General features: G+C 52.5%; 1 protein-coding gene across 2 annotated transcripts; it reads right to left on the reverse strand.

The window, feature by feature from the left end:
• Nucleotides 1–801: 801 nt before the first annotated feature.
• Nucleotides 802–25,744, reverse strand: MARK4 (microtubule affinity regulating kinase 4). Of its 2 annotated transcripts, XM_043993833.1 has the most exons (18): nucleotides 25,507–25,740; nucleotides 21,473–21,673; nucleotides 20,862–20,915; nucleotides 20,267–20,315; nucleotides 20,096–20,161; nucleotides 19,792–19,862; nucleotides 19,586–19,642; nucleotides 15,844–16,080; nucleotides 15,438–15,557; nucleotides 14,873–14,972; nucleotides 13,395–13,504; nucleotides 12,936–13,095; nucleotides 7,058–7,275; nucleotides 6,129–6,232; nucleotides 4,989–5,261; nucleotides 4,728–4,807; nucleotides 2,836–2,880; nucleotides 2,176–2,389 (listed from the first exon to the last, which is right to left on the reverse strand). In XM_043993833.1, the coding sequence occupies exons 1-18, from the start codon at nucleotides 25,555–25,557 to the stop codon at nucleotides 2,325–2,327; spliced, it is 2,061 nt and encodes a 686-aa protein (XP_043849768.1). In that variant the 5' UTR covers nucleotides 25,558–25,740; the 3' UTR covers nucleotides 2,176–2,324. The 2 variants fall into 2 exon arrangements, with proteins under 2 accessions (XP_043849767.1, XP_043849768.1); XM_043993832.1 differs by lacking the exon at nucleotides 4,728–4,807 and having other exon boundaries at nucleotides 802–2,389; nucleotides 25,507–25,744.
• Nucleotides 25,745–27,200: the final 1,456 nt, after the last annotated feature.

Consider the following 27,200-nt stretch of genomic DNA (forward strand, 5'->3'; position numbering starts at 1 on the left):
TACCACTGAGCTGCTCCCTGGTTGGTCTTCTAAGTTTTGGCCTGAAGACCCCCAGTGGAGGGGAGAAACTCACTACCCCATAAGGCACCCCTTTTCTCTCAGGGCCAGATGACATGGCTCCCATGACAGTCCAATCAGGTCCCCGGCTGCCCTCTCTCCTCCAGGTTAGCCTCTCAGCATGACTTCCCTGCTCCTTACCAGCCTGACCACCCTTCTTTGTACTTAGCAAAGTCCTTACAAAAAGGTGGCAGTCCAGGAATGGATGTGATAGGACACACAAGAGCGGTTCTCTTACCTCGCAGGGTCTGGTGTGATTCACCAAGACCCTCCAGAGATATTCTCTCTCTCTCTCTCTCTCTCACACACACACACACACACACACACCCCGCTGTCTAGCTTTGTTGTGCTCACTCCTCTGCTTGTGCAATCACCTTTTTTTCATCTAAGTGTAAGGCTTGAGACTTCTCTCTCTTCCATTTTGTCATTATAAACTGGCTCCATTCATAGCATGGCTTTGGGTTTTGTCTGCTTTTGCTTTATGCACCCCTTCTCCCAGGCCATGGATGCCGTCCAACATTTACTGGACTGACCACAAATGGAAGGCTTCACACGACTTAGGCTTGGAAACAACTGAGTCTGAGCCTCTCATTTAACAGATGAAGAGACTGGGACCTAAGTGATTTGACCACAAAGCAGGGAGCAGAGTGGGAAGAGGTCCTTCCCTCCTCTGGGAGGGTGTCCCCTAAGAACATCTTATGGTCCTATGGGACTGGTGGTGGGAAAAGGATAAGTCGAGGCAGGGGGAATCTCCTAATTTTATTGGTACAGGCGGCGGGGGCCAGGGCCGGGCCAGGGGGACCAGGGGCATAATAACTTAAAAACTGGAGGCAGCTCCCTTGGCAGACAGGAGGTAAGGGGAGGTTGGGAGGCAGGAGGGAGGATATATTTACAAGGATTTGTACAAAGTGCCAGGGAAAAGAGGAAGGGGGAGGGGATCTGATTGGTGGGTCGAAGCAAGGGAGGGAGGACAGAAGGAGAGGAGGACCTTAGTCCTCCTAACTCCCCTCTTCCATCTTCCCTCCTCCAAAACCTCTCACACCAGGTAACGGAAGGGGGAGAATTGGAGAACTTCGCCCCATAGAGTCCGATCCAAATCAGTTTTGGGCACCTGAGGTGGTTTTAGAGGGAAAGGAGAAAGAAAAGCCCTCAGGTTGGGGTGGGGGGGCTTCCCCTATAGCCAAGCTCCTCCTGGGAGTGTGTACCTGACCTTCGACGCCCATTTGCCACCCAGTCCAAAGTTCAGTCTCAGGGTGGATCTTCTTGGAGAACCTTGGGGGCAGGGCAGACAGGAGCCCTGTCCCTCTTTATACCTGCCCCCCTTCCCTGCCCCACCCCCCAGCTTTCCCGCCAAGTCTCTGGCAACCCATCCTAGAAAGAGTAGGGAATCTAGGTTCTACAAGATTCTCTCCAGCTGCCTCCCCCCCAAAAAAAATTGGAGATAGAGCTAGGAGATACCCTAGAGACCAAGCTAGTCTAACTCCCTCCCTTGTCAGAAGAGAGAAACTGAGGCCTAGAGTGACTTGTCCAAGGTCAAAAGAGCAAGAATCAAGAAGGAAAACCTAGGGCTCCTGCCTCCCGGGCCAAGGACCTGTCCGACCCGACCCCACCTCTTGCTTCAGTGCCTCATTCCATGGAAATGGAAGAAGGGTTGGCTGGGGTAGGAGTAGGTCTGGGCTTTGGTGTGGGAGAATGACCAGGGAGGCAGGAAAGCTGGGCTCTAAGACCCCTCCAATTATGTGACCTTGTGCGAGTCTCTTCCCCTCCCTGAAACTCAGTTTCCCCCTCTATAAAATAGGAAGGGTTGAACTTGATGGTCTCTAAGGCTTTTTCCAGCTCAAAAAGACTAGAATGACTATGGCGGCCGCCCCCTCCCCAATCCCAGCCTCAGTGGAGTGGAAGAACAAGGAGGAGCGGAGCTCTTCAGTGGGGCATCGGGGCTCCCCTTCCCCCGACCCCCTCAAAGTCTCTGGTGGAGGGGGGGTCCTGCCAGTCTCAGAGCTCCAGGTCATTGGAGATGCGGGTGACCAGCGTGCGGAAGGCCAGGGCAGTGCCAGCCACCCGGCGGAAGAGGACGCCCCGGAGGCCCGGCCGAGGCAGCTGACACACCTCCACCTCGAAGTGGGACAGGGGCTCGGGCCCGCCGGCCCCGCCGTGCAGGCAGGCCAGCAGGAAGGGCTGGGGCTGGCGGCAGCGGCAGCGGGCGGCTGCTGTGGCCTGGCGAAGGGCGGCCATGAGGGCCTCTGGTGGGCGGGAGCTTGTCAATTTCACACTCCAGGGGAATCGGAGCAGCCGGGGGGTGGCTTCCTCTTGATCCCAAGGTAGATGGCGACTGCAGGAGACCAAGCAGATAAGGAAGGAGTGAGGGGAAAGTGAGAGAAGTGGGAGGTTGTAAGAAGAGAGAGTGAGGGGAAGGTGGGACAAGTGGGAGGTCATAGGAAGAGAGAGTGAGGGGAAGGTGGGACAAGTGGGAGGTCATAGGAAGAGAGAGTGAGGGGAAGGTGGGACAAGTGGGAGGTCATAGGAAGAGAGAGTGAGGGGAAAGGAGAAGTGGGCAGGCACAGGAGAAAGTGAAATGAAGTGGGGAAATAGGATGGTAAAGGAAGAAAGGATGAAGCCCAGAGCAGCGGCACTTAGAACCACCTCTGGCAGGGGTAGATCTGTGTGCTGATTCCAGGATCTGGAAGACTGGCTAGAGGTCACCTAGAGAGTTTCCAGGAAGAAGTCAGGGAGGAGGCAAAAAGTGAGTGGGAGAGGCGGGGGAGAAGAGGCACTTACCCTGTGACCTCAGGTCCCCCGATTCTCTCAGGTTGGTCTGCGACCCTGATGGAGCAAGGGGAGCAGAATCACACACAGAATCTCCAACCAGCCTTAGACTTCTGTCCGCACCCCCAGCCTCTCCCTCCCCCCAGGATCCAGGTGGCCCCAGACTCTTTCTAGACCCCTTACTGATGGGGGAACAGGAAGAAGAGAGTAGATCCTTGATCCTGCCCCACCTTTTCCCCAGCTTCCTGGCCAGCTTCAGCTCCCAGGATGAGAGCTGGGGTTGAGTCCCCCTCTGCCCGGCACTCCCCTCCCCTCCCCTGTGTTAGCTGGGTCAGTTCAATTTACAGGAGAGAAGAGAGGCTGAGCATTGTGAGCAAGAGACAAGGAAAGGAGGAGAGAGGAAGAGAGACGGGGACAGGGACAGGAGAGAAAACCAAGATCTGGCAAAGGAGGGGAAATCAAATTCAAAGACAAACCCGATGTAATCAAGACCGAGAGGAGGGGCAAGGAAAAGTGAAACTGACTGAGACACGGAGAAGGGAGAGATAGAGAGTTAGGGAGAGACTGTGAGGCCGAGCAACAAGAGTAAAGAGGGAACGGAGGGGGAAGGGGCAGCTGAGACGTCCTGGTGCCAAATGGTATCTGAGCCTCAGCCTCGAGCCCTCAAGTCAAGGGGGAGCGCACCACCCCTCGGGGCTGTTGTTCTTGTTCTTCTCAGTGATGACTATTCATGACCCCATGTGTGGTTTACTATGTCCTTCTCCAGCTCATTTTACAGGTGAGGAAACTGAGGTAAACAAGGTGTGTCCGGGGTCACAGAGCTAGGAAGTGTCTGAAGCAGGATTTGAACTCAGATCTTCCTAACCAAGTCCGGCGCTCTAATCCACTGTTACCACCCCTCAGGGTAGGTCATCCCATTCTAGGACACCCTAAGGAGAGGGAAGGTTTGCCCCCCATGGCCCCTGGTTCTGCCCTCTGGGGCCCAGCAGAACAAGGCTAGTCCCCCTTCCAAATGACATCCCTTCAAATATTTGAAGATAGTTCTCATGTCCCCCCCCCCCCCCAGGCTTCTTCTCTTCATGCTAAACATTCTCAATGAAGTGACCACTGAGCCTGGAATCTGGAAGACCCAAGTTAAAATCTGGCATCAGACAAGTACTAGCTGTGTGACCTTGGGCAAGTCACTGAACTTCTGTCTGCCTCAGTTTTCTCAACTGTAAAAGGGAGATCACAACAGCACCTACCTCCTCGGGTGGGTATGAGGCTCAAATGAGGTCTCTGTAAAGTACTTTACAAAGCTTAAGGCTCAGCATCAGCCATTATTAAGGAGCTTTATTATACTGGTGTAGTCCTTGTGGTAGGGCTGGGGGAGGAGGGGAGGGAAGGGAGAAACAGAGACAGAGACAGAGGGATCCCAAGAGAAAGACAGAGAGAGAGGCAGAGACACAGAGAGAGAGATCCCAAGAGAGAGAAAGAGACAGACAGACAGACAGACAGACAGACAGTGGGAGGTAGAGAGATCAATCTCAAAAGAGAAGGACAAAGACAATGTGATATAGAAACCCACAAAAAGTGAAAGAAAGAGAAAGCAGATACACACCCTCTCTCTGTGTGTCTCTGTCTCTCTCTGTCTCTGTCTCTGTCTCTCTCTCTCTCACACACACACACACACACACACACACACACACACACACTCTCACACACATGTAGACTCTAATAGCCAGAGAGGGACAGATAGCAGATAAAGGGAGGCCAGGCAGAATGAAAAAAGATACCAAAGCCACTAAGACAGGAATGTTGGAGAGAAAGCAGGGCTGGCAGAGCCAGGGCTGGACGAGGCAGGCAGGCAGGCAGGCAGGGTCACAGAGAGACAGTGAAAGAGAACGGGGCGTGCCCCGACTTACTGATCTTGGATCCCTGGGGCAGAGATGCCCCAGACACACAGCGGTTAGAATTCTGTCGTTTAGAGGGGTCGAGGGTGACCCTGCAGCAGGATGGAGCAAGTAGCAAACAGAGAGAGGAGAAAGAGAAGAGAAGGAAGAAATAGTTGTTTTGGTTGGAGGAAGAGGAGAGAGCAGAGAAGGCAGAGGTTAGCAGCCCAGGCTCAGTCCGGCCAGCCCCCCAGCCCCCAGTGGCGCCCCCCTCCCTGGGTCCACTGGTCATACCTGCGGGTCAGTTTGGAGGTGAGCTTGCTGAAGAGGTTGGCTGTGGGTCGAGGTCGCCCAGTGGGCAGAGGTGTGGCCTCGTGGGCCAAGGTGGGTGAGGCAGGGGGCCCGTTCTGGACCCCACTTCCCCCCCCTGCCCGCCGGTCCCGAACCTGCCCACCATGGAAGGTACTTCTGATGGTGGAGCCCCGGGCCAGGCGGCTTCTCTCACCCCCTGGGGGTGCCAAGCTGTGGCTTGAGGGGGAAGCTGGGGGGACCCGAGGAGGACCCGAGCTGAAGGAAAGAGATGATAATCAGGCCCCTGCCCTGAGCCTTCCCCAGAGTTAATGAAGTCCTTGGAAGGTCACTGTTACCCTCAAGTGCTGGACTGGGGGAGCCTGGGCCCCCTGGGGCTGAGAGCCACAGGCACTGGGACCTCTGGGAGGTAAGGACTGGGGCGCCGTACCTCTCATCTTCCCCATCTGCAAAATGGTGTGTGTGTGTGTGTGTGTGTGTGTGTGTGTGTGTGTGTGTGTGTGTGTGTGTTGAGGGGGGGAGGGGGGAAGTGTTGGACTTAATGGTCCTTGAGCACCTCCCAGCTCTGATATTATCAGTTCCAAGGTCCCTCCCAGCTCTGACGTCCCCTGTTCTAAGGGCCCTCCCAGCTCTGACATTCCCTGTTCTAAGCTTCCTCCCACCTCTGACATTCCCTGTTCTAAGGGCCCTCCCAGCTCTGACATTCCCTGTTCTAAGCTTCCTCCCAGCTCTGACATTCCCTGTTCTAAGGGCCCTCCCAGCTCTGACATTGCCTGTTCTAAGCTTCCTCCCAGCTCTGACATTCCCTATTCTAAGGGACCTCCCAGCTCTGATATTATCAGTTCCAAGGTCCCTCCCAGCTCTGACATTCTCTGTTCTAAGGGCCCTCCCAGCCCTGACATTCCCTGTTCCAAGGCCCCTCCTAGCTCTGATATCTCACGTTCTACCATTTATTTATTGAAAATGGAGATAAGCCCCTAGCAGAAGCCCCTGGTGGCAGAGGGTTATTAGAATGACTAAAAGATGTCCCTGGGATGCTTGGTGCCATTCCTAGGCCACACACATCCCAGTAACTGGCCCAGCCTTTGGTCTGTGCCTTTCCCCCCAGAGTCCCATCTCTTGTACCTGTTCTCCTTCCCATTGGGCAGCAGAGAGGGGCGCTCAGCCCCAGGCCGCTCTGTACACACGTATGTATTCCGTCGTGTCATCACACTTGGGGGGAGGTTATTCTGGTGAAGAGATTGGGGAGGGGAAGAAAGGAGTGAGAGGAGGGGAAGGATTTTCTGGCCACCACGTCCTCCTTCCTGCCACCATCCAACAGCCTGGGAAGAACGTCAGTTCTGAATTCTGCCTTGGCTACTCAATTACAATGTGACTTTGGGCATGTCCTTTACCCTCTCTGAGTCTGAGTTTCATCATCAGTGAAATTAGTGAGCTGGACAAGACCTATCATCCCTCTTTACCAAAGGAGTAAACTGAGGCTCAGGGAGGGGAAGTCACTTGCTCACAGTCACACAGCTAGGAAACAATATAAAAAGTGGTTTCCCTGAGCAGCTAGGTGGCACAGTGGATAAAGCACCAGCCCTGGATTCAGACACTTGGCACTTACTAGCTGTGCGACCCTGGGCAAGTCACTTAACCCTCATTGCCCCTCAAAAAAAGAAAAAAACAACAAGTTCCCTTAGAGGCAGCTAGGTAGCACAGTGGATAGAGCACCAGCTCTGGAGTCAGGAGGACCTGAGTTAAAATCTGCCCTCAGACACTTGACACTTACTAGCTGTGTGACCCTGGGCAAGTCACTTAACCCCAATTGCCTCACCCTGCCCCCCAAAAAAGTGATTTCCCTTCATGACTCACTTGATCCTCAGAGTGAGAAGTAGGTCCTATGATGGGGAAACTGAAGCTCAGAAAGGCAAAGAAGTATGTTTGCTCAAGGATAAGGGCCACAGCTGGGATTCCAACCCAAGCCTCCCCCTTTCCAGGCTGGTGCTCAGGGGAGAGGCAAGGACAGATGGGATGTCCTTGCCCTGATCATTCCCCTGGTGTCCACTCACAGGTGTGCCTGAACTGTCTTTGCGCCGCTCTGGGATCTCAGCCTTGTTGGGGTTGTGGGCACTGCTGACCATGGGGCTGGCCGGGGGCAGGCCTCGACTCCCACCCCCAGCCGTGCTGCAGCTGGTCTTGCGGCCTGGCAGCCTCTCCTCCTTCAGCTCTGTCTCTCCCGTACTCGTGGGGCTACGTTTGGGGTGCAGGGGTGCCGGGGAAGGGCCACCTGGGGAAGAAGAGGAGAAACAATAAGCCCCCCAATCCAGGCTCTTCAGAATTCTAGCCTGAGTATTAAAGGTCACACAAAAAGTGAGCCAGATGAAGTACCTTTCATAATCATGGCTAGGGGGAGAATTCCTTTTTTTGTTTTAAATTAGATTTTATTTCCAGATTCTCATTGTCTCCCTCCCTTCCCAGCTGAGAAAGTGAGAAAAACAAATGCCAGTTACAAACATGTAGAGTCAAGCAAAAGAAATTCCCACACTGGCCACATCCCAAAAAGCATGTCTCAATCTGTATCAGGCATCCATCACTTCTCTATCTGGAGGTGGGAAGAATGTTTTCTCTTTAGTCTTCTAGAATTGTGGGTCATTGTATTGATTAGAGTTCTCAAGTCTTTCAAAGTGGTCTTTACAACACTGCTGCTTTTGCTCTTGCTCCACTCACTTCATTTTGCATCAATTCATAGAATTCTTCTCAGGTTTTTTCTGAAACCACCCTCTTTCTTATTTCTTACAGCACCATATTATTCCATCACATTCATATACTATCACTTATTCAATCATTCCCCAATTGATGGACATTGTCGATGTTTCCAATTCTGTGCCACCACAAAAAAAGAGCTGCTATGAACAGTTTTGTGCACATACGTCCTTTTTCCTTTTCTCTGATCTCTTTGGGATACAGATCTAGTGATGGTATCACTGGGGCAAAGGGCATGTACAGTTTTGATCTTTTACCTTCACAGTATCTTCAGAATAGGGCTTCTTAAACTCTTTCTCCTCTCAACCCCTTTTCACCTGAGAAATTTTTCCATGACCCCAGCTATATAGGTATAAAACCCAAACATTTACTGCCAAAATTTTCATGACCCCCCCACATTCAGTTATTCAAGTGACCCTATATGGGGTCTTGACCCATAGTTTAAGAATCTTTGCTTTAAATACAATGGTCCAAGATAGTTCCAAAGGACTCATGATGGAAAATGCTCTCCAAATCCAGAAAAGAAAAAAAACCCAACTATTGAATCTGGATGCAGCTCAAACCATACTATTTCTATTGTTTTTGTTGTTGTTGTTTTCCTTTTTGAGGTTTTTCCTTTTTGCTCTGATTCTTCTCTCATAACATGTCTAATGCAGAACTTTGCTTATTGTGATGGTACATATATAACCTCTATCAGATTAGTTGCTGTCTTGGGGAGGGGGGAGGGAGAGGGAGGGAGAAAAATTTGAAACTAGAAATCTTATAAAAACAAATGTTGAAAACTATCTCTACATGTAACTGGAAAATAATAAAATATTGATATAAAAAAATAATACAAACAGGGGGCAGCTAGGTGGCACAGTGGATAAGGCACTGGCCCTGGATTCAAGAGGACCTGAGTTCAAATCCAGCCTCAGACACTTGACACTTACTAGCTGTGTGACCCTGGGCAAGTCACTTAACTCCCATTGCCCCGCCTCCCCCCCCCCCAAAATACAATCATTACATGTATAACCTAAAAAAAAAGAAGAAGAAGAAGAAGGAGCTTTGCTTTAGAATACATCCCTGTCTCTCTTCTGACACTACCACCCACCTGGTACAGACCCTCATCACCTCACACCTGGACTACTGCAATAGGTGTGGGTGGAGCTACCTGCCTCAAATCTCTCCCAACTCCAATCTATCCTCCATTCAGCCACTTAAAGTGATTTTGCTAAAACAGGTTTGATCATGTTACTCCCCCCAACCCCACTCAATAAACTCCAGTGGCTCCCTGCATTCGAGGCCCTTCATAACCTATTGCCCCCTCCAGGCCCATCCCCACCCCACCCCACCCCCTTTCCAGTGCTCTTATATCTAATTTTTTTTTTTTGGTGAGGCAATTGGGGTTAAGTGACTTGTCCAGGGTCACACAGCTAGTAAGTTTCAAGTGTCTGAGGCAGGATTTGAACTCAGGTCCTCCAGACTCCAGGGCTGGTGCTCTATCCACTGTGCCACCTAGCTGCCCACTCTTATATCTTCTAATATCTCCCTGCCACTCATTCTTTAATCCCATGACACTGGCCTCCTGGCTGTTCCATGAACAAGACACTCCCATCTCCCAACTCTGGTCATTTTCTTTTTCTTTTTTTTTTTCAGGGTAATGGGGGTTAAATGACTTGCCCAGGGTCACACAGCTACTAAGTGTCAAGTGTCTGAGGCTGGATTTGAACTCAGGTCCTCCTGAATCCAGGGCCCATGCTTTATCCACAGTGCCACCTAGCTGCCCCCTACTCTGGTCATTTTCACTGTCTGTCCCCCATACCTGGAATTCTCTCCTTCCTCATTTTTGCCTCAAGTTCCAAGTAAAATCTCACCTTCTACAGGAAGCCTTTCCCAACTCTTCTTAATGCTAAAGCCTTCCTTCTGTCGATTATTTCCTATTTACCTTATTGATAATTTGTTTATATGTAATTGTTTGCATGTTGTTTTTATTAGATTGTAAGCTCCTCGAAGGCAGGGAGCATCTCTTACCTCCTTTTGTAGTCTCAGTGTTTAGAACAATAGCCTGCCACATGGTAGGTACTTAATAATTGTTTATTGACTGATTCAGCATAGTTCCAAATTGCCTCCCAGAATGTCTGGACCAATTCACAACTCCATCAACAATGCATGAATTTTCTGACAAACTCTTCAGCATTTGTCATTTTCCTTTTTCTGTTGATTTTGCCAACATGATGGGTATGAGTGGGGAACCTCAGAGTTATTTAATTTGCATTTTTCTAATTATTAGAGATTTAGAACATTTTTAATATGGTTACTGATAGTTTGGGCTTCTTCCTCTAAAACTGCCTATTCATATCCTTCAACCATTTGTCAGTTAGGGATTGGCTCTTATTCCTATAAATTTGAACCAGTTCTCTATATATTAGAAAGGAATATCAGAGAAGTCTGTTACAAAGATCCCCCTCCCCCCATTTACTGGCTTCTTTTCTAATTTTAGCCTCACTAGTTTTATATGTGCAAAACCTTTTAGATTTTATATTGTCAGAATTGTCCATTTAACCTCCTATGAATTCCTCTATCTCTTGTTTGTTCATGAATTCTTTCCCTATCCATAGATTTGACAGGTAATTTCTTCCATGCTTCACTAATTTGCTTATTATATCACATAAACTCTAGATCGTGCATTCACTTGTAGTTTATCTTAGTATACTGTGTGAGATGCTGGTCTATACCTTATTTCTGCCAGACTACTTTCTAGTTTTCCTGACAGATTTTGTAAAACAGTGAGCTCTTGCCCAAATAGCTGTGATCTTTGGGTGTATGTATCAAACAGTAAGTTACTGTGTTCGTTTGCTTCTGTACATTGTGTATCTAATCTGTTCCACTGATTGACCTCACTTATTCACTAACCTCACCTCTTATTCACTAACCTCACCTCTTATTCACTAACCTCACCTCTTATTCACTAACAAATTGTTTCAACAATTATAGCTTTACAGTATAGTTTGAGATCTGATATTGCTAAGCCTACAGGAAGAATTCTTAGTCAAACATGAGATAGTAGGGATGACAAAAGATAGAAGAGATAATTTTGAGTATGTGAAATTTAAAAAGTTTTGCAGGCTAGCTAGATGGCACAATGGATAAAATGCTATTCCTGGGGCAGCTATGTGGTTCAGTAGATAAAGCACCAGCCCTAGATTCAGGAGGACCTGAGTTCCAATCCGGCCTCAGATACTTGACACTTACTAGCTGTGTGACCCTGGGCAAGTCACTTAACCCTCATTGTCCCACACCCAAGCCCCCCCCACAATAAAACACTATTCCTGGAGTCAGGAAGACCTGAGTTCAAATCCAGCCTCAGACACTTAGTAGCTGTGTGACCCTAGGCAAGTCATTTAACCCTGTTTGCCTCAGTTCCCTCACCTTTAAAATGAGCTGGAAAAGGAAATGGCAAACCACTCCAGTATCTCTGCCAAGAAAACTCCAAATGGGGTCACGTAGAGTTGGACATGACTAAAATGACTGAACAACAACAAGAAAAACTAACACAACTAGAATTGGGGGAAAGCCTTTGCATCAAATATCTCTGCTTAGGGCCAGATATTCAAGATCTCTATTCAACTAAAACAAATATAAAAGACCAAAAACAAGGGCAGCTAGGGGGCGCAGTGGATAGAGCACTGGCCCTGGAGTTGGGAGGATATGAGTTCAAATCCAGCCTCAGACACTTGACACTTACTAGCTGTATGACCCTGGGCAAGTCACTTAACCCTAATTACCTCACCCCCCCCCCAAAAAAGACCAAAAACATTCCCCATTAATAAGTGATCAAATGTTATGAAGAGTTTTCAAAGGAATAACAATAAGAGCTAACATTTATAAAACATTTCTTACATGCTAGACACTGTGCTAAGTGCTTTATAATTATGATCTCAAAAGAAATAATCTGTTCACAACCATATGAAAGAATGCCCCAAATCACTAATACCAAGAGAAATGAATATCAAAAGCACTTTGGGGTTTCACCTCAAACACAACAAATTAGTAAAGACAATAAAAGATGGGGAAAGCCAATTCTGGAGAGGCTGTGGAAGAATGGGGACATCCATGCAGTGTGGGTAGTGCTGTAAATTGGTCTTCTCAGTCTGGTAAGCGATTTACAATTATGCCAAGAATGTCACTAAAATGTCCAAACCTTTTGACCTAGATGTGCCACTGCTAGTCATATCAATGACCAAAAGTAAATAAATAAATAGATAGATAGATAGATAGGTACCTTATGCACACCAAAATATCTATAGTGCTTTTTGTGGTAGCAAAAAATTAGAAACAAAATACATGTCCATTGTTTGGGGAATAGTTAATCAGTCTGTCGTCCAAGAATCTCATGGAATATTACTGTGCTATAAGAAATGATCAATGTGGGGCAGCTAGGTGGCGCAGTGGATAGAGCACCGGCCCTGGATTCAGGAGGACCTGAGTTCAAATGCGGCCTCAGACACTTAACACTTACTGGCTGTGTGACCCTGGGCAAGTCACTTAACCCCAATTGCCTCACCAAAAAAAAAGAAAGAAAGAAAGAAATGATCAATGTGATGAATCTGGGGAAGCCTGGAAGGATTTAAATGAACTGATGCAGAGTGGGAAGAGCCAGGAAAACAACATAGAGGAATATTATGATAATATCCATGAAAAGGACAATGTAAAAACAAACCCTGAAATTGAATACTGTAAAATTAAAATTATAATTATAATGATCAACCTTGGCCTCAGAGAAGAAACCGCATCTCTCTTCTTTGCAGAGTTTGGGGGGTTATGGGTACAGAATATCACATATACTATTGGGCTCAGTGCCTTTTTTCCATCTTGCTCTTTTATTCTCTGTTATAGGGGATGGCTCTCTAGCTGGTCTGGAAGGTACCTTAGGAGTACCAACTGGTTCTTTTTCTAGAGTGAGAAACTGAGGGCTAAGAAGTACAAAGGACTACTCTAAGTTCACCCAGCTAGCTATAGGCAGAAGCAGGAGGAGAACTTGGGGCTTGGTGATGCTAAGTCTCAGGCTCCTGCCATCACATGGGGGTCCATTCCTGACTATGAGTAAGAAGGAGGTCTGTCTTATGGCCCGGGATGGGAAGGATTGGGGCAAGGTAGGGTCGCAGCAGAGGCTCAGGAGCACAGGGCGGGAAGGTTACTTACAGAAGTCGCTATGCCGGCGCTGCCGGTGATAGGTTGACGAAGAACTCCTTGGACCTTTGTTCTGGTTGGAGCTGGAACTTTTGCTGGGGCCATTGGCTGCCTCACTGGGTGCTCGAACTCGAGCCAGAGCCAGCCCAGGGGCGCCCCTATCCCCACCCTCCTGGTGGACAAGGGAAAAAAGTCTCAGCCAAATGCTGCCCCCTTACTTACCTTGTGAGCCTCAATCTAGTGCCCATCAGACTCAATAGATTGGAATCTCCTTGGGAGCAGGGACTCTTTCATGTGGGTCTTTGTATCCCCAACACACAGTAAGTACTTAATAAATGCTGAGAAATCAAAATGAACTGACTCTGAGTCCCCCTCCCAGGAGATTCTCTCCCCCCTAAATAATTTGTTCCACCTCCTTTGGCATTCCCACCCCAGGCTATCCCAGAACAAGTTCCTGGGATCCTCACGGACCTCACTCTTCCTGCCCAGCAGGAGGTAGGTGGCTGTGACCTCATTGTACTTCTGGCTCGTCAAGGCCTCTTTGATCTCTTCCCGAGTATAGCCCATGCTCACCATCACATCTGGAGAAAGAGGGAGGAGGAGTCAACTTGGCTTTCCAAGCGACCTTCAGCTCCCAAGACTTCCTCCCAACTGCAGACCCCATGTCTACAGAGTGGGTAGGAAAGAACCCAGAGAGGCCAATCCGGGGCCCCAGATGAGGCCTCTCTGCAACTTGCTGTGGGAACACTAACAAATCTTTTCCTTCCCCTCTGATGTTCCCCATTCTTAGGCCCCTCCCAGCCCTGATATTCCCCATTCTAAGTCCTCTCCCAAATCTGACATTCCCCGTTATGAGGCCCCTCCATCTCTGACATTCCCCGTTCTGAGGCCCCTCCATCTCTGACATTCCCCGTTCTGAGGCCCCTCCATCTCTGACATTCTCCATTCTGAGGCCCCTCCATCTCTGACATTCCCTGTTCTGAGGCCCCTCCCAGCCCTGATATTCCCTGTTCTAAATCCTCTCCCAAATCTGACATTCCCCATTATAAGGCCCCTCCATCTCTGACATTCCCTGTTCTGAGACCCCTCCCAGCCCTGACATTCCCCGTTCTGAGGCCTCTCCATCTCTGACATTCCCTGTTCTGAGGCCCCTCCCAGCCCTGATATTCCCTGTTCTAAGTCCTCTCCCAAATCTGACATTCCCCATTATAAGGCCCCTCCATCTCTGACATTCCCCATTCTGAGGCCCCTCCATCTCTGACATTCCCTGTTCTGAGGCCCCTCCATCTCTGACATTCCCCATTCTGAGGCCCCTCCATCTCTGACATTCCCCGTTCTGAGGCCCCTCCATCTCTGACATTCCCTGTTCTGAGGCCCCTCCCAGCCCTGATATTCCCTGTTCTAAGTCCTCTCCCAAATCTGACATTCCCCATTATAAGGCCCCTCCATCTCTGACATTCCCCGTTCTGAGGCCCCTCCATCTCTGACATTCCCCATTCTGAGGCCCCTCCATCTCTGACATTCCCCGTTCTGAGGCCCCTCCATCTCTGACATTCCCTGTTCTGAGGCCCCTCCCAGCCCTGATATTCCCTGTTCTAAGTCCTCTCCCAAATCTGACATTCCCCATTATAAGGCCCCTCCATCTCTGACATTCCCCATTCTGAGGCCCCTCCATCTCTGACATTCCCCATTCTGAGGCCCCTCCATCTCTGACATTCCCTGTTCTGAGGCCCCTCCCAGCCCTGACATTCCCCGTTCTGAGGCCCCTCCCAGCCCTGACATTCCCAGTTCTGAGGCCCCTCCCAGCCCTGACATTCCCAGTTCTGAGGCCCCTCCCAGCCCTGACATTCCCTGTTCCTAGCTGACATGGTCCAATCCTAAAACACAAAGGTCTATTGTCTTAAGGTGTTAGGGTGGGTTCTCCTTCAAGCCTCTGTGAGTGCCCTCACCAATGCGTTTAGGGTCTCCAAAGTCCTCCTCAGGCTCAGTGTATGGCTTCAGCTCTTCTCCCTCATAGCCAATGTTGATCCATTTGTCCTTCATGATTTGCTGTGGGGGCCAGAAAATGGACAAGGGGGAAGGGATTGGCCGGTGAACTAGGGGACAGATCGAGGAAAGACAAGTCCAGTGTCCCCTCTTCCCCTACCACAAATGGGCACCTTTCCCCATTCAGACATTCCTTGCCTGCCTCTGGGCTCCCGGTCTGTCTCTCCCTCCCTCCTCCTCCGCATTGTCTGGGTCCCCCAGCACCCTGTAATCATCCCCACAGCTCGTTAGCTAATTACTGTCATCCCAGGGAAGCCGCCAATCAGGGGGTGAGGCAGCAAGTTCTGGGGTTCACCCCCCCCCACCCTGCTAATGAAGGCAGGATTTGGGGAGGGAAATGAGGAGTCGGGGTGGTCGAGGTGGGAGGGGATACAAGAGGGAAGGAGGGGGGGAAAGACAGACAGAGAGACACAGGAGGGGGGATAGAGGCACATAGAGGGAATGAGAGTGTGGGCCCAAAGGGCTAACCTCAAGGGTACACCGCTTGGCTGGGTTCAGTACCAGAAACCTGCGGAGGATGCTCTCACAGTCTGTGGACATATAGAAGGGAACCCGGTACTTGCCCCTCAGGACCCGCTCCCGAAGCTCCTGTGAAGGACAGGGACAGGGAGGCTTAGCAAATGGGGGGTGGGGAGAGTTTCCTCCTCCCCTACTTCCCTCCCTTCTATCTTCCCTCCTTCCTCCCTCCCTCCCTTCTGTTTTCCTCTCCTCCCCTCCTTCCCTCCCTTCTATCTTCCCTCCTTCCTTCCTCCTCTTCTCTCCTCACCTCCTTCCCTTCCTCCCTCCCTCCCTTCTGTTTTCCTTTCCTTCCCATGTTCCCTCCCTCCCCTCCCTCTCCCCCAAACAATGCCCGTGGCCTGGCCCCAGCACCTGCCTTAAGGTTATGGCCATCAAAAGGCAAGGAGCCGCTGACCAGTGTATAGAGAATGACCCCCAGGCTCCAGATGTCCACCTCAGGCCCGTCATACTTCTTTCCCTGGAATAGCTCAGGGGCTGCGTAGGGGGGGCTCCCGCAGAAGGTGTCCAGCTTCGAGCCCAGCGTGAACTCATTACTGAAGCCAAAGTCGGCGATTTTGATGTTGGCCTCTGCATCCAGCAGCAGGTTCTCTGCCTGAAGGAAAGGGGAGGCCAGGCCCAGGTCAGTCCTACAGGTCATCAGAGAATGTCAGGGCTGGGAGGGCGCTTAGAACAGGGAATGTCAGAGCTGGGAGGGCCCTTAGAACAGGGAATGTCAGAGCTAGGAGGGGCCTTAGAACAGGGAGTATCAGACCAGGGAAGTGCCTTAGAACAGAGAATGTCAGGGCTGGGAGGGTGCTTAGAACAGAGAATGTCAGAGCTGGGAGGGTGCTTAGAACAGGGAGTATCAGACCAGGGAAGTGCCTTAGAACAGAGAATGTCAGAGCTGGGAGGGTGCTTAGAAAAGGGAATGTCAGAGCTAGGAGGGTGCTTAGAACAAGGAGTATCAGACCAGGGAAGTATCTTAGAACAGGGAATGTCAGAGCTGGGAGGGTGCTTAGAACAGGGAGTATCAGACCAGGGAAGTGCCTTAGAACAGAGAATGTCAGAGCTGGGAGGGTGCTTAGAAAAGGGAATGTCAGAGCTAGGAGGGTGCTTAGAACAAGGAGTATCAGACCAGGGAAGTATCTTAGAACAGGGAATGTCAGAGCTGGGAGGGTGCTTAGAACAGGGAGTATCAGACCAGGCAAGTGCCTTAGAACAGGGAATGTCAGAGCTGGGAGGACCCTTGGAACAGGGAATGTCAGAACTGGGAGGGCCCTTCGAACAGGGAATGTCAGAGCTAGGAGGGGCCTTAGAACAGGGAATGTCAGAGCTGGGAAGGTCTCTGGTGAGCGCCTGGTCTAAACCCTCAATAGAACAAGGATATGTACAAGATCATTCAGCAATCCTTGTTATACCTAGAACCGAGTCCCACCCTAGGCGCTGGTGTGAGGTAGGAAAAAAACCTAGGACCTGAAGCCAGCCTTCTCATCTTGGCTCCATTTCTGGCTCACTGTGTGACCTTGGTGCCTCAGTTTCCTACCCCTATCAAGCAGAAGTGTAGGTCCCCAGTGGTGGTCCCCAGATCCCTTCCAGCTCTCTGGGATAATTCCACCAGGGGGCAACCTCTCCCCTCCTATGAATACCCATATCTTGGGCTGAGTCTCCCAAGTCAGGAAAAAATTGAGGCCAGTGAGAAGGGACCAGCCCAAGGGCACAAAGCTGTTACATGTAAGCAAAAGTGGGTGGGGGATGGAGGCCCCGGGGACATAATCACTGTATCCACATTCACTGCATGGAAGACTTTGGGTAACTTTGTAACTTTCACTTCATCCCCAGGAACACACTGTAACAACCCTCGGAAAACCTCCCGGGGGGCCACTCTGTTCTCCGGGGGCCTTTTCTTCCTTCTCCAACTCGGCGATGGTTTTGTCCCCTCGGCCTTGGGGCTCCCGCCCTCTTCCCACTCCAGGAGCAGAGCCCTGCCTGCCATTCACCCGATGCTTGAGTCCTGCTCACTCTTTCCCCAACCCCAGCCCCTAAAATGAGTCTTCCCATGGTTGCGCTCAGTCCACAGCATCTGCGTAGCCTTCTCTGTCTTCTTCCAAAACACGACGACACTCCTGGGTCTCTTCCTACCTCCCTAGCTACCCCTTCTCTGCTTTCTCTTTTCTTTGCCCAAACGTAGGCAATGCCCCCCACCCTAGTCTGTCCTCTCACTTCCACCTCGTTCATTCAACAATTATTAAACACCTACTGTGTCCCAGGGGCTAATAAAACAAGTACTATTTTTTGGCAAGGCAATTGGGGTTAAGTGACTTGCCCAGCGTCACAGAGCTAATAATTGAGGGTGGATTTGAACTCAGGGACTTGTGACGCCAGGACCAGTACACTATCCACTGAGCCACCTGTCTGGTCCTAACAGCAAGTACTATTGATGAATTCCATGGTGCTTTAGAGTTCCTTATTACCTCTAGCCCGCTGAGATGGATATTATTATCCCCACTTTACACATAAAAAAAACTGGGACTGTCATACTTGATGATGCCTTCCTTTCTCCATTCCTTCCCTCAGCTCATTCACTCCTACAGCTTTGAACCAAGCCGACCGCTCCAGCCCTCCAACGGCAACTGTCTCCAGGATACCACCAGCTGGATGTCCTACCAGCACCTCGAACTCATCACCTTCCTCCCAGGGCGACCCACCCCACCATCTCCTCTCTCCACCTTCCTCTGAAGTCCCTGGCCTCAGTCTCCCCAGGCTGGGGGTGCGGGGGAACAGGCTCTCACTTCCCCTTCTATTCCCTTATCTTCCCCAGTTAAACAGCAGCCAAGTCCAATGGATCCTTCCCCCACTGTGGGGAATGATCTCTGGGATCTTGAATCTCCATTCCCAAGACTAGATTGGGAGCAAAGGAGCCCTGGCTGGCACTGGGGTCAAGGACCTGGCTTCAAATCCTGCCTCTGACACTTAGTTCCTTCACTTCATCTTTTAAAAAATGAGGTATGTGGAGGTTAAGGGGGTGTTTGGACAAGATGTCCTCTGATGTCTGCTGCAGCTCAAAATGACCACCCTCTCTAAATGACTAAATTAGGGGGCAGCAAGGTCAAAGAGTGTTGGCCCAGAAGTCAGGAGAACCTGAGTTCAAATTTGACTTCAGGGCAGCTAGGTGGCGCAGTGGATAAAGCACCGGCCCTGGATTCAGGAGGACCTGAGTTCAGATCCGGCCTCAGACACTTGACACTTACTAGCTGTGTGACCCTGGGCAAGTCACTTAATCCCCATTGCCCCACAAAACAAAACAAAACAACAACAGCAACAACAAATTCGACTTCAGACACTTCCTAGCTGTGTGCCCCATGGCAAGTCACTTCACCCTGTTTGCCTCAGTTTCCTCATCTGTCAAATGAACTGAAGAAGAAAATGGCAAACCACTCCAGTATCTTTGCCAAGAAAACCCCAAATGGTGCCATGGAAAGTCGTGCAAACTGAACAACAGCTACAAGAATCTAGAGTGGCTCCCTATCGTCTATAGGACAAAAGAAACTCCTTTGCCGGCACTCAGAAAACCTCCACAAATTGATGCCCTCTCTTCCTCACCTTTGTAGCCTTATTTTACGCTGCCCCAACCCTACAGGCACAACAGCCCCTCCCCCCAGCACACCCTGAGCACCCCTTCTTTCCACATCTTTGCTATGATGTCTTATCCAGCCTTTAAAGCCCAACTCCAATGCCTTCTCCTCCCCAAGGCCCCAAGGATTTAGTATTACCGTTTAGCAAAGGAGTCTATTTGTGGCTTAGACCCCTCTTGGGCCCACAAAGCAGAGCAGGGTCAGATGCAAAACTCCATCTCTCTCTGTCTCTCCCTCCCTCCCTCCCTCCTTCCCTCTCTCCCTCTCTTTCCCCCCACCCCCAGTTCCTCTGAGATCCTTGGAAAATGTTTGTTCACTTGAATTGGATGAAAGTAATATAGAGGTCACAGTGGGATTATATATGGGGTGGGGTCAGAGGTCACAGGTGGTCTAGGGGGTCAGAAGAAATAGTGGAAGGGGAGCATTAAGAGGATAAAGAAGCTGGAGGACACTAGGGGGGCGGTTCTGGGGTGGCACCTGCCTCACCTTCAGATCCCTGTGTACGATGTTTTTCTGGTGACAGTAATGGACGGCTGAAACGATCTAGCAGAAGAGCACCAAGGAGGGGAAGAAAGCAGAAGTCTCAACTAATGCCGCTCCCCCTCGGCCACACCCTCAGATACACAGAGGGGCAGCCCCACCCCCACCCAGATACCCAGACCCTCACCCCCTCACCCCTCCCTCTCCCTCACCTGCCGAAACTTGGCTCTTGCCTCTTTCTCCTTCATGCGGCCATGGGACACGAGGTAGTCAAACACCTCCCCTGAGGGGGGCAGGGACAGGGTCAGGGAGACACAGGGGTGTGTACAGGTGGGGAGGGGCAGAGGACAGCGAAGGGTGGGGGAGAGCTGGGCTGAGCAGAATTGGGCACCAAGAGGGAAATGCTGAGGATGGAACACAGGGGAGAGAATGATGGTGAAGGAAGAGTGTCCATGGCAAAGGTCATGGGAGGGACAACGGGGTGGGCAAGAAGTGGGGAGTGGCACTGTGTCTCACCAGCGCTGGCATACTCCATGACCAGGTACAGGGTTTTCTCCGTCTCAATGACTTCGAACAGTTTCACTGAAATAAGTCCGGCCCCCAAGCCCCTGAGGTCAGCGTCAGTGTCCCCCTGCCCTCCTCCCCATGGCCCCCCTCCCCAGCCCTGTCCAGAGCCCGGAGCCTCACCGATGTTCGGGTGATTTAAACCTTTCATGATTCGGACTTCTCGGAAGAGCTATGAGAGAGGGAAAGGGGCAGATCTTTAGAGATGCTTATCATCTAACCCCCTCCATGGATGGAAAAGGAGGTTAAGGGGGCAGCTAGGTGGTGTAGTGGATAAAGCACCGGCCCTGGAGTCAGGAGGACCTGAGTTCAAATCCAGCCTCAGACACTTGACACTTACTAGCTGTGTGACCCTGGGCAAGTCACTTAACCCCCATTGCCCCACCAAAAAAAAAACACCAAAAGTGAAGTTAAGTGATTTCCCTAAGGTCCCAAGAGGAGGTTAAGTATGGATTTGAATATAGGCCCAATGGCAATTTTGAAGTAAACATATTATAAGGGAGGGGGAAACTCTAGGGGAAAGGCCACTGTTTTCAGGAACATCTGGTCCTCAGCCTCCCTCAAAGTCCAAGGCCAGGGAATAGTATGTGCCCAGCAGGCAGGGAGACCAGAGACACTGGGTGTTCCCTATGACCTCCCCCTGCCCGGGGCCCTGCGTCTCCAGCAGAAGAAAGGGAGAGGCAGCAGGGACTGTGATGGGGGAGAAACTCAGACTCACCTTTTGGAGGCTGCTGGGGTTGAGCTGGGTTTTGTCAATTATCTTGATGGCGACCTGCAATGTCAGACCTTGAGACCAAGCCCACTGTACCCTGCTTACCCTGGGAGTGACTGGAGTGAGAGCTGTCCCTCTCCCCGACATCCTCCCTGAGAGTTGGGGGCAGGGAAAAAATGACTCAAGACCTCCCAGTGGTAGGAGCGAAGGTCAAAGACCAAGGCCACCATTATTAGGATCATCAGTTTGGAGTGTTCCAACCTCCCCATCTCACAGATGAAGAAACTGAGGCCCAAAGGGAAACAGCCCCTTCAGGACTGAAATGGTGACCTTTGATGTGTGATCACTATTATTCGTGAATAAAAATTGTTGTTTACATTCGGAGAGCAGAGCCTTTCATTGATCGAGACCTCACAACACTCCTAGTATGATCAGGGTACTTTCTACAGACGAGGAAACTGAGGCTCAGGGATGCTAAATAAACTGCTGAAGATGCCATGGGGAGTAAGTGAGAGAGTCAGGATTCAGACACAGGTGAGAGTCCCAAGCCTCAGGCAGGTGTCCTCCCAAAGCCCCCAGAAGATCCCTGGATATCCCGGGGTCCAGCCCCTGCCTACCTCTCTCCCAGTGAGAATGTGCCGAGCCAGTTTGACCTTGGCGAAATTCCCCTTCCCGATGGTCCGCAGGAGCCGGTAGTTGCCGACATGGGGCTGCTCCTCCGGGCATGAAGCAATGGAGTTCCGACAGCGGGCGCCCAGTGAGCGACTTGACCATGAGGGGCCCTTGTCTGAGGACCTGCCGCTGCTGAGGGTGCCATGCTGCGGGGGACGGGGCTGTCAGCTACTCACCTGCCCGGGCCAGCCCATCTCCGCCCCCACCCAGGCAGGAGAGCCGGTTTGGGCCTATGACTCAGCCCCCTGGCCTGGGGCATCCACCAGGGTAGGGGCTGGAGGAGCAGAACCCCACCCTCTACCCTTCAAGGACCCCCATCACTTCCTCTTCTCCCTTGTCTGTGGACCAGATAAAGTGCCCTCTCTGGCTTTGCCATAGGGAAGGGAGGCCCAGGTGCCCTGAGAGGGCGGGTCCTCAAAGATCATCTTTTTCATTGTGTGTCTGACAAGCCCTGAAGCTAGAACTAGGAAGGCTCTGAAAGATACCAACCCCTTCGTTTTACAGAAGGGGAAATTGAGGCACAAACAGAGAAAAGCACTTGCCAAGAGTGAGTCAGTGGGAGTTAGTCAGACTGCCTGACTCCCCAGCATACCAAAAGCTCCCATCCCCTTAAGGATCCAACTCCTAGACTAACTGACAACTCAAGGTACCTTCCTCCAATCCCACAACACAGCCTCTGCCCAAATGGAGCAGAGTCCTGGTCCCCAAAGTCCCTAGCCACCTTCCCGGTCCCAGCTCCTTCTAGCCAATGAAGCCTAGAGGTCTATGGGCTGGCTACTCTTGACAAAAATTGTGGCCCTCATTTAGCCCCTAACAGCCCCCAGCTTTCCATCTCCACTAGTCTGTCCCTCAAAATTTCTTCTCCCAAGATTCCATTATTGATATTCTGGGCCACCTTCTGACCCCCAATATTCCACCTCATCTGAACCCCTACCTTCCTGGGGCACTGTATCCAATGCTCTTTCTCCACCTAGTGCCCCATCTTCCTGTCTCTTCTGTCTCCAGAGTTCATTCCTTGATTTTTTCTGTCTTCACCCTGTCCCTAACACTCCAGCCTCCAGAAATGAGGTTCCTCCCTTCTCTTTCTTTCAGGCCCCAGGAATCTGTCTCTCCCCTTCAATAATGAAAAGATGGAGAACAGGACCTGAACCTCCACCTCGTGCTCCCAGACCTGGAGCTGGCTTCCCTATTCAGACCCTAACACAGTTAAGCAAATCCCAACGCTCAAGGTTTGTGTTTGTTTGTCGAGAGGGATACGAGGGGAGGCTACATCACCCCAATGCCCAGTTTTAGCCCAAATGAGGCCAACTGATCTGGGCACGCTGTAGGCCTGAGTTTCTGGGCCCTTAGGCTTGTGTTTCTGGGCCCTTAGGCCTGTCTTCTTCCCTGATACAGTGGAAGCCACGGCCCCTGCTTCTTCTCTAAGAAATAGATTCAGGGCACTCTGAGATCCTGAAGGAAAGAACTTTGATATGCCCCGAGAGATGTACAGCAATGGCAAAGCAGGGCCCTGGGCTGCGAGTCAAGAAGATTGTCTCACTGGGTGATCTTGGGCCACTCGGCCCCTCTCTCTGGGCCTCAGACCAGGGGATCTCTAAGGCCTCCTTTAGCTCAAAATCTCACCCCTCTAGGACTAAATGCTTTGAGATCCTTCTGAACAACACAGCCCCAGCAACAGCCCATGTCCCATGTTGGGGGCACCAAGGCAGAATTCAGGTGGGCCTGGGGGCAGAACAGGGACCCCTGAGGAATTAAGGGGGCAGGGGCCACTAGGTGACACAGCGCCCCCCTCCACCCCCAATCTGGGGGTGGTAGCTAAAATCGGCCTCCAGTACCATCTGGCCTAGCTCCCTCTGCCTGGGCTGGCACCCCAGGTATGAAACGCCCGTTGCTAGGGAACTGAGGTGGAGCTGGGGGGGGCAGCTGGAGATTAGCGGGAGTGGGGTACTCTTTGGCAGGGAGGGGGCACCATGGACCATCAGAGCCCCCTGAGGATGAGGGCTACCTTTAGCAGCAGAATTATAGGAACCAGAGGAATACAGAGGGATGGCCCCCTGTGATTACAGTGGGCAGGAAGGGAGAGAAGGGGGCAGGTGGGGAGGCCCAGTCTCCTCCTACTTGAGCTGGGAGGGGGCAAGGGTGAGAAGAAGGGATCCCTGATGATTCCCAAGGTGGAAGAAACATCCCAGTTTTGGAAAGGAAGGATGGAGACACACAGAAGAAGCCTGGGAAATGGAGGAGGGGGCAAGGGGAAGAAAAAGTAGGGGTTACAGCTCTAGAGAAAGGCCTTATGGGAAAGGGGGCCCAAGCTGCCTTAGAGAATTAAAAGGAAAGCAGTTAACGTGGGTAGAAAAGGCCTGGAAGGTGCCCCCCCCATCAGCCAGCAGCCCTGGATGAGCCCAGAGAAAGGAGGAGAAGAGGCCCATATGATCTGGGGTCTCTGGGGGGAAACTGAGAGTCCCTTCTAAAGGCTGGGGAAGCTTTCTAGGGGAGGAGACCAGCTGGGCCTTTGAACAGAGGAGGATGTGGAAGATGGAGAACTTCCCTGGGGAAGTCTCAAATGGAAGGAGGTGGGGCTGGGGGAGACACTAGAATGTTGGGAAGAGTCACCCTAAAAGATAAGGGGCTTCCTGGGGGAGGAAAAGGGGCTAAAGGCTGAACTGGAGAGGGAGGAAGGGAGGGAGGGAGGAACGAGAGAAGGGACTGGCATGTGGGAAGGGCACCACGGGGACCTCGGAACTAGGAAAGGACTAAAAGCTGGGGGGATAATAAAGGAGGAAGGGGTTGAAGCAGTCGTGGATTGGGCCTTGGGGGATGCAGGGCTGGGGGGCTGCCCAGAGGAGAACAAGACAGTTTCCAAGAAGCAGAAGACAGGGCCTGGAAAATCAGGATTTCTGGGAGGAGGGACCATTGGCCTTCAGAGCCAGGAGAGATCTGGAAGATGGGGTGCTGCCTAGAGCAGGAGGTGGGGTCGGCCTAAGAGATGGGAGTGCCCTGGTGCTCTGGGAAAAAGCCTAGGAGATGGGGACGGGGGTTCTGCTGGGAGAAGGGGTCTAAGGCTGGAATAAAGCAGGCCTCTGGGGAAGGTGCAGGAAGGGGAGAGAAAGGGTCCCAGAGGCCAGGTTGGCCTTGGGGGAGGGGGGGAGAAAGGCATGAAGTATGGGGGGGCTTCCTGGGGAAGAGAAGGACTCAGCCTGGCCTTGAAAGGAAGGAGAAAAGGATGGTTGGCCCTGAACGAGACAGAGGCCCAGAAAATGGGCAAGGGATGGGGGGCTTCCAGAGAGGGCCTTAGAGGATGACCACGGGCAGCTCCCTGAGCTGAGGTTAGCCTGGAGGGAGAAGGTGGGGGCTTGTGGGAGGTTGGTTGTGGTCTTTCACCAAGGGAAAGGACAGTGGCAGGAGGCTGGGGGTGGGGGGGAGGAGAACATACTTACTCTCATTGGCCAGGAGGCTTCCCTAGTGGGGGGGGGGGTCACTATCACTAGCTCTCAGGGCCAAAGGATGGGACTGAGAAGATGGGGGGCTGCCTGGAGGTGGGTTGCAGGCCCAGAAGACTGGGATGAGGGGACTGATGGGTGGAGGGGATCCAGCTCTTGGGATCAGTGCCTCTGCCCCACAGTTTAGGGTTGCCAGGAAGACAGTCCAGGCCTAGAAGGCTAGAATAGAGGGAACTGTCTGGCGTTGGGGGTGGGGGGGGTTGGTTGTCTGGGCCAGGGGATCAGGAGGCCCGGAAGGTGTGAGGATGGCTACTTGGAGAAAGGGGGCACTCCCAGGCCCAGGGCATCGGAAGGACTAGAAGGTGGGAGGCTACCTGGAGGAAGGGGCACTCCCAGGTCCAGGGGATGAGGAGTCCTGGAACATGAGGGGCCGCTGGAAGGAGGGGGATGGGGAGGCCTGGCCGGTCCAGGAAGCTTGGAGCTCGGGCGGACGGGGAGAAGGCCGTGGCCAGCCAGCGCCCAGGCAAGCAGGGCGTACTCACCGAGTCGGGATTCCGGTCGTTGCCCGGGGCCAGCGCTGTCCGCGAAGACATCTTCTTCTGCAGGGTCCGGGGGGGGGGACCCCCCCGGCCCCGGCCTTGTCCCTGCTCCCCGGACCGCCGGCCTCTCCCTCCCACACAAAGGCTGGGGGGCCCCGGACGCCGGGGTCCCGGGAAGGGCGGCCCCCCAGCTCCGGGAGCCGGCCCCGGGCTGGGGGACTGGGGGCCGGGGCTGGGGGAGGGCACCCGAGGGTCCTAGTGGCCCCGGCTCCAAGGGAGCCCGGGCTCCATGGGGGGAGGGGGGCCGGGGCTGGGGGGGGTCGGGGGGCGCGGAGCCGGCCCGGGCGGCGGCGGCGGCGGCGGAGGGGCCCGGGAGGAAGAGACGTCAGGGAGGGGGAGGGGGAGGGGGCGGGAAGGGGGAGGGGAGCCCTAGCCCCCGCCCCCCGCCCTCCCTTAAAGGCGCAGGCTCCCCCACACGGGAGGGGAGGGGGAAGAGGAAAGAAGGAAGAGGAGGAGGAGGAGGAGGAGGAGGGGGGGGCTGGGGCGAGGTGGGGGGAGCAGCTCGTCCTGGCCCGGGCCGGCCTGGGAGGGCGGGGACCCCCCTGCGCACCCACGGACCGGGCGGAAGGAGGATGTGTCAGGGCTCGCAGGCCACCCGCACCTTGTGAGCCAGAGCACAGCGGAGTGAGGAGGCAGTGCTATACAGACGGAAGGAAGGAGCTGGGCGGACAGACACAGAGACAGAAGCACCGAGGGAGGGAGGGAGGCAGGCAGGCCGGAGACCCCAGGAGACAGGGAAAGGAAGAAAGGGCAGAGGGAAGCAGAAGGACTCCCTTCCCCCCCCTCCCAACACACAACACACACACACACACACACACACACACACACACACACACACACGGGCAGTCAGAGAGAACACAGAGAAACACAAAGACGGAGCTCGAGCCGTGCGACCTTGAACAGGTCCCTTCCCTCCTCTGGCCTCCTCTGCCAAAGGACTGGATTGGAAGAGAGACTTAGTACCCCTCAGTCTCCGGATCCTCTGCTCCCAAGACACACGCAGAGAGATCGAGGCAAAAGGTCTCACACAGAAACGAGGAGAGGAGAGGAGAGGAGAGGAGAGGAGAGGAGAGGAGAGGAGAGGAGAGGAGAGGAGAGGAGAGGAGAGGAGAGGAGAGGAGAGGAGAGGAGAGGAGAGGAGAGGAGAGGAGAGGAGAGGAGAGGAGAGGAGAGGAGAGGAGAGGAGAGGAGAGGAGAGGAGAGGAGAGGAGAGGAAGGGAGAGGAGGGGAGGGGAGGGGAGGGGAGGGGAGGGAAGAGGAGAGGAGAGGAGAGAGACACAGAGAGAGAGAGACAGAGAGAGAGAGAGAATCAAACAAATGGAGGTGCAGAGGGAGATAGACTGAGAGAGAAAGAACGGGTAATGGGGGATTGGCACTTCTGTGATATTGAGTCAGTGGTCGGGTCTCTGGCTGGGCTGCAGGGATGGGGGAGCGGAGCGACAGGAGAGGGCCAGGGCGGGGGAGTCCTCAAATCCCAGGCCAAAGAGCCCTGGAGCCAAGTCCCATGAACTAGTTTATCCTATGCCCCATATTCGCCAGATGGGGAAACCAAAGGCCCGAAAAAGGAAGTTAGATTTCTGGGCGTTTGACTTACAGAACGTTACAGACCGACTAATCCCACTCACCACCTTCACAGA

Source organism: Dromiciops gliroides, chromosome 3 (genome assembly GCF_019393635.1).
Source record: "Dromiciops gliroides isolate mDroGli1 chromosome 3, mDroGli1.pri, whole genome shotgun sequence".
Classification (NCBI taxonomy): Eukaryota; Metazoa; Chordata; class Mammalia; order Microbiotheria; family Microbiotheriidae; genus Dromiciops; species Dromiciops gliroides.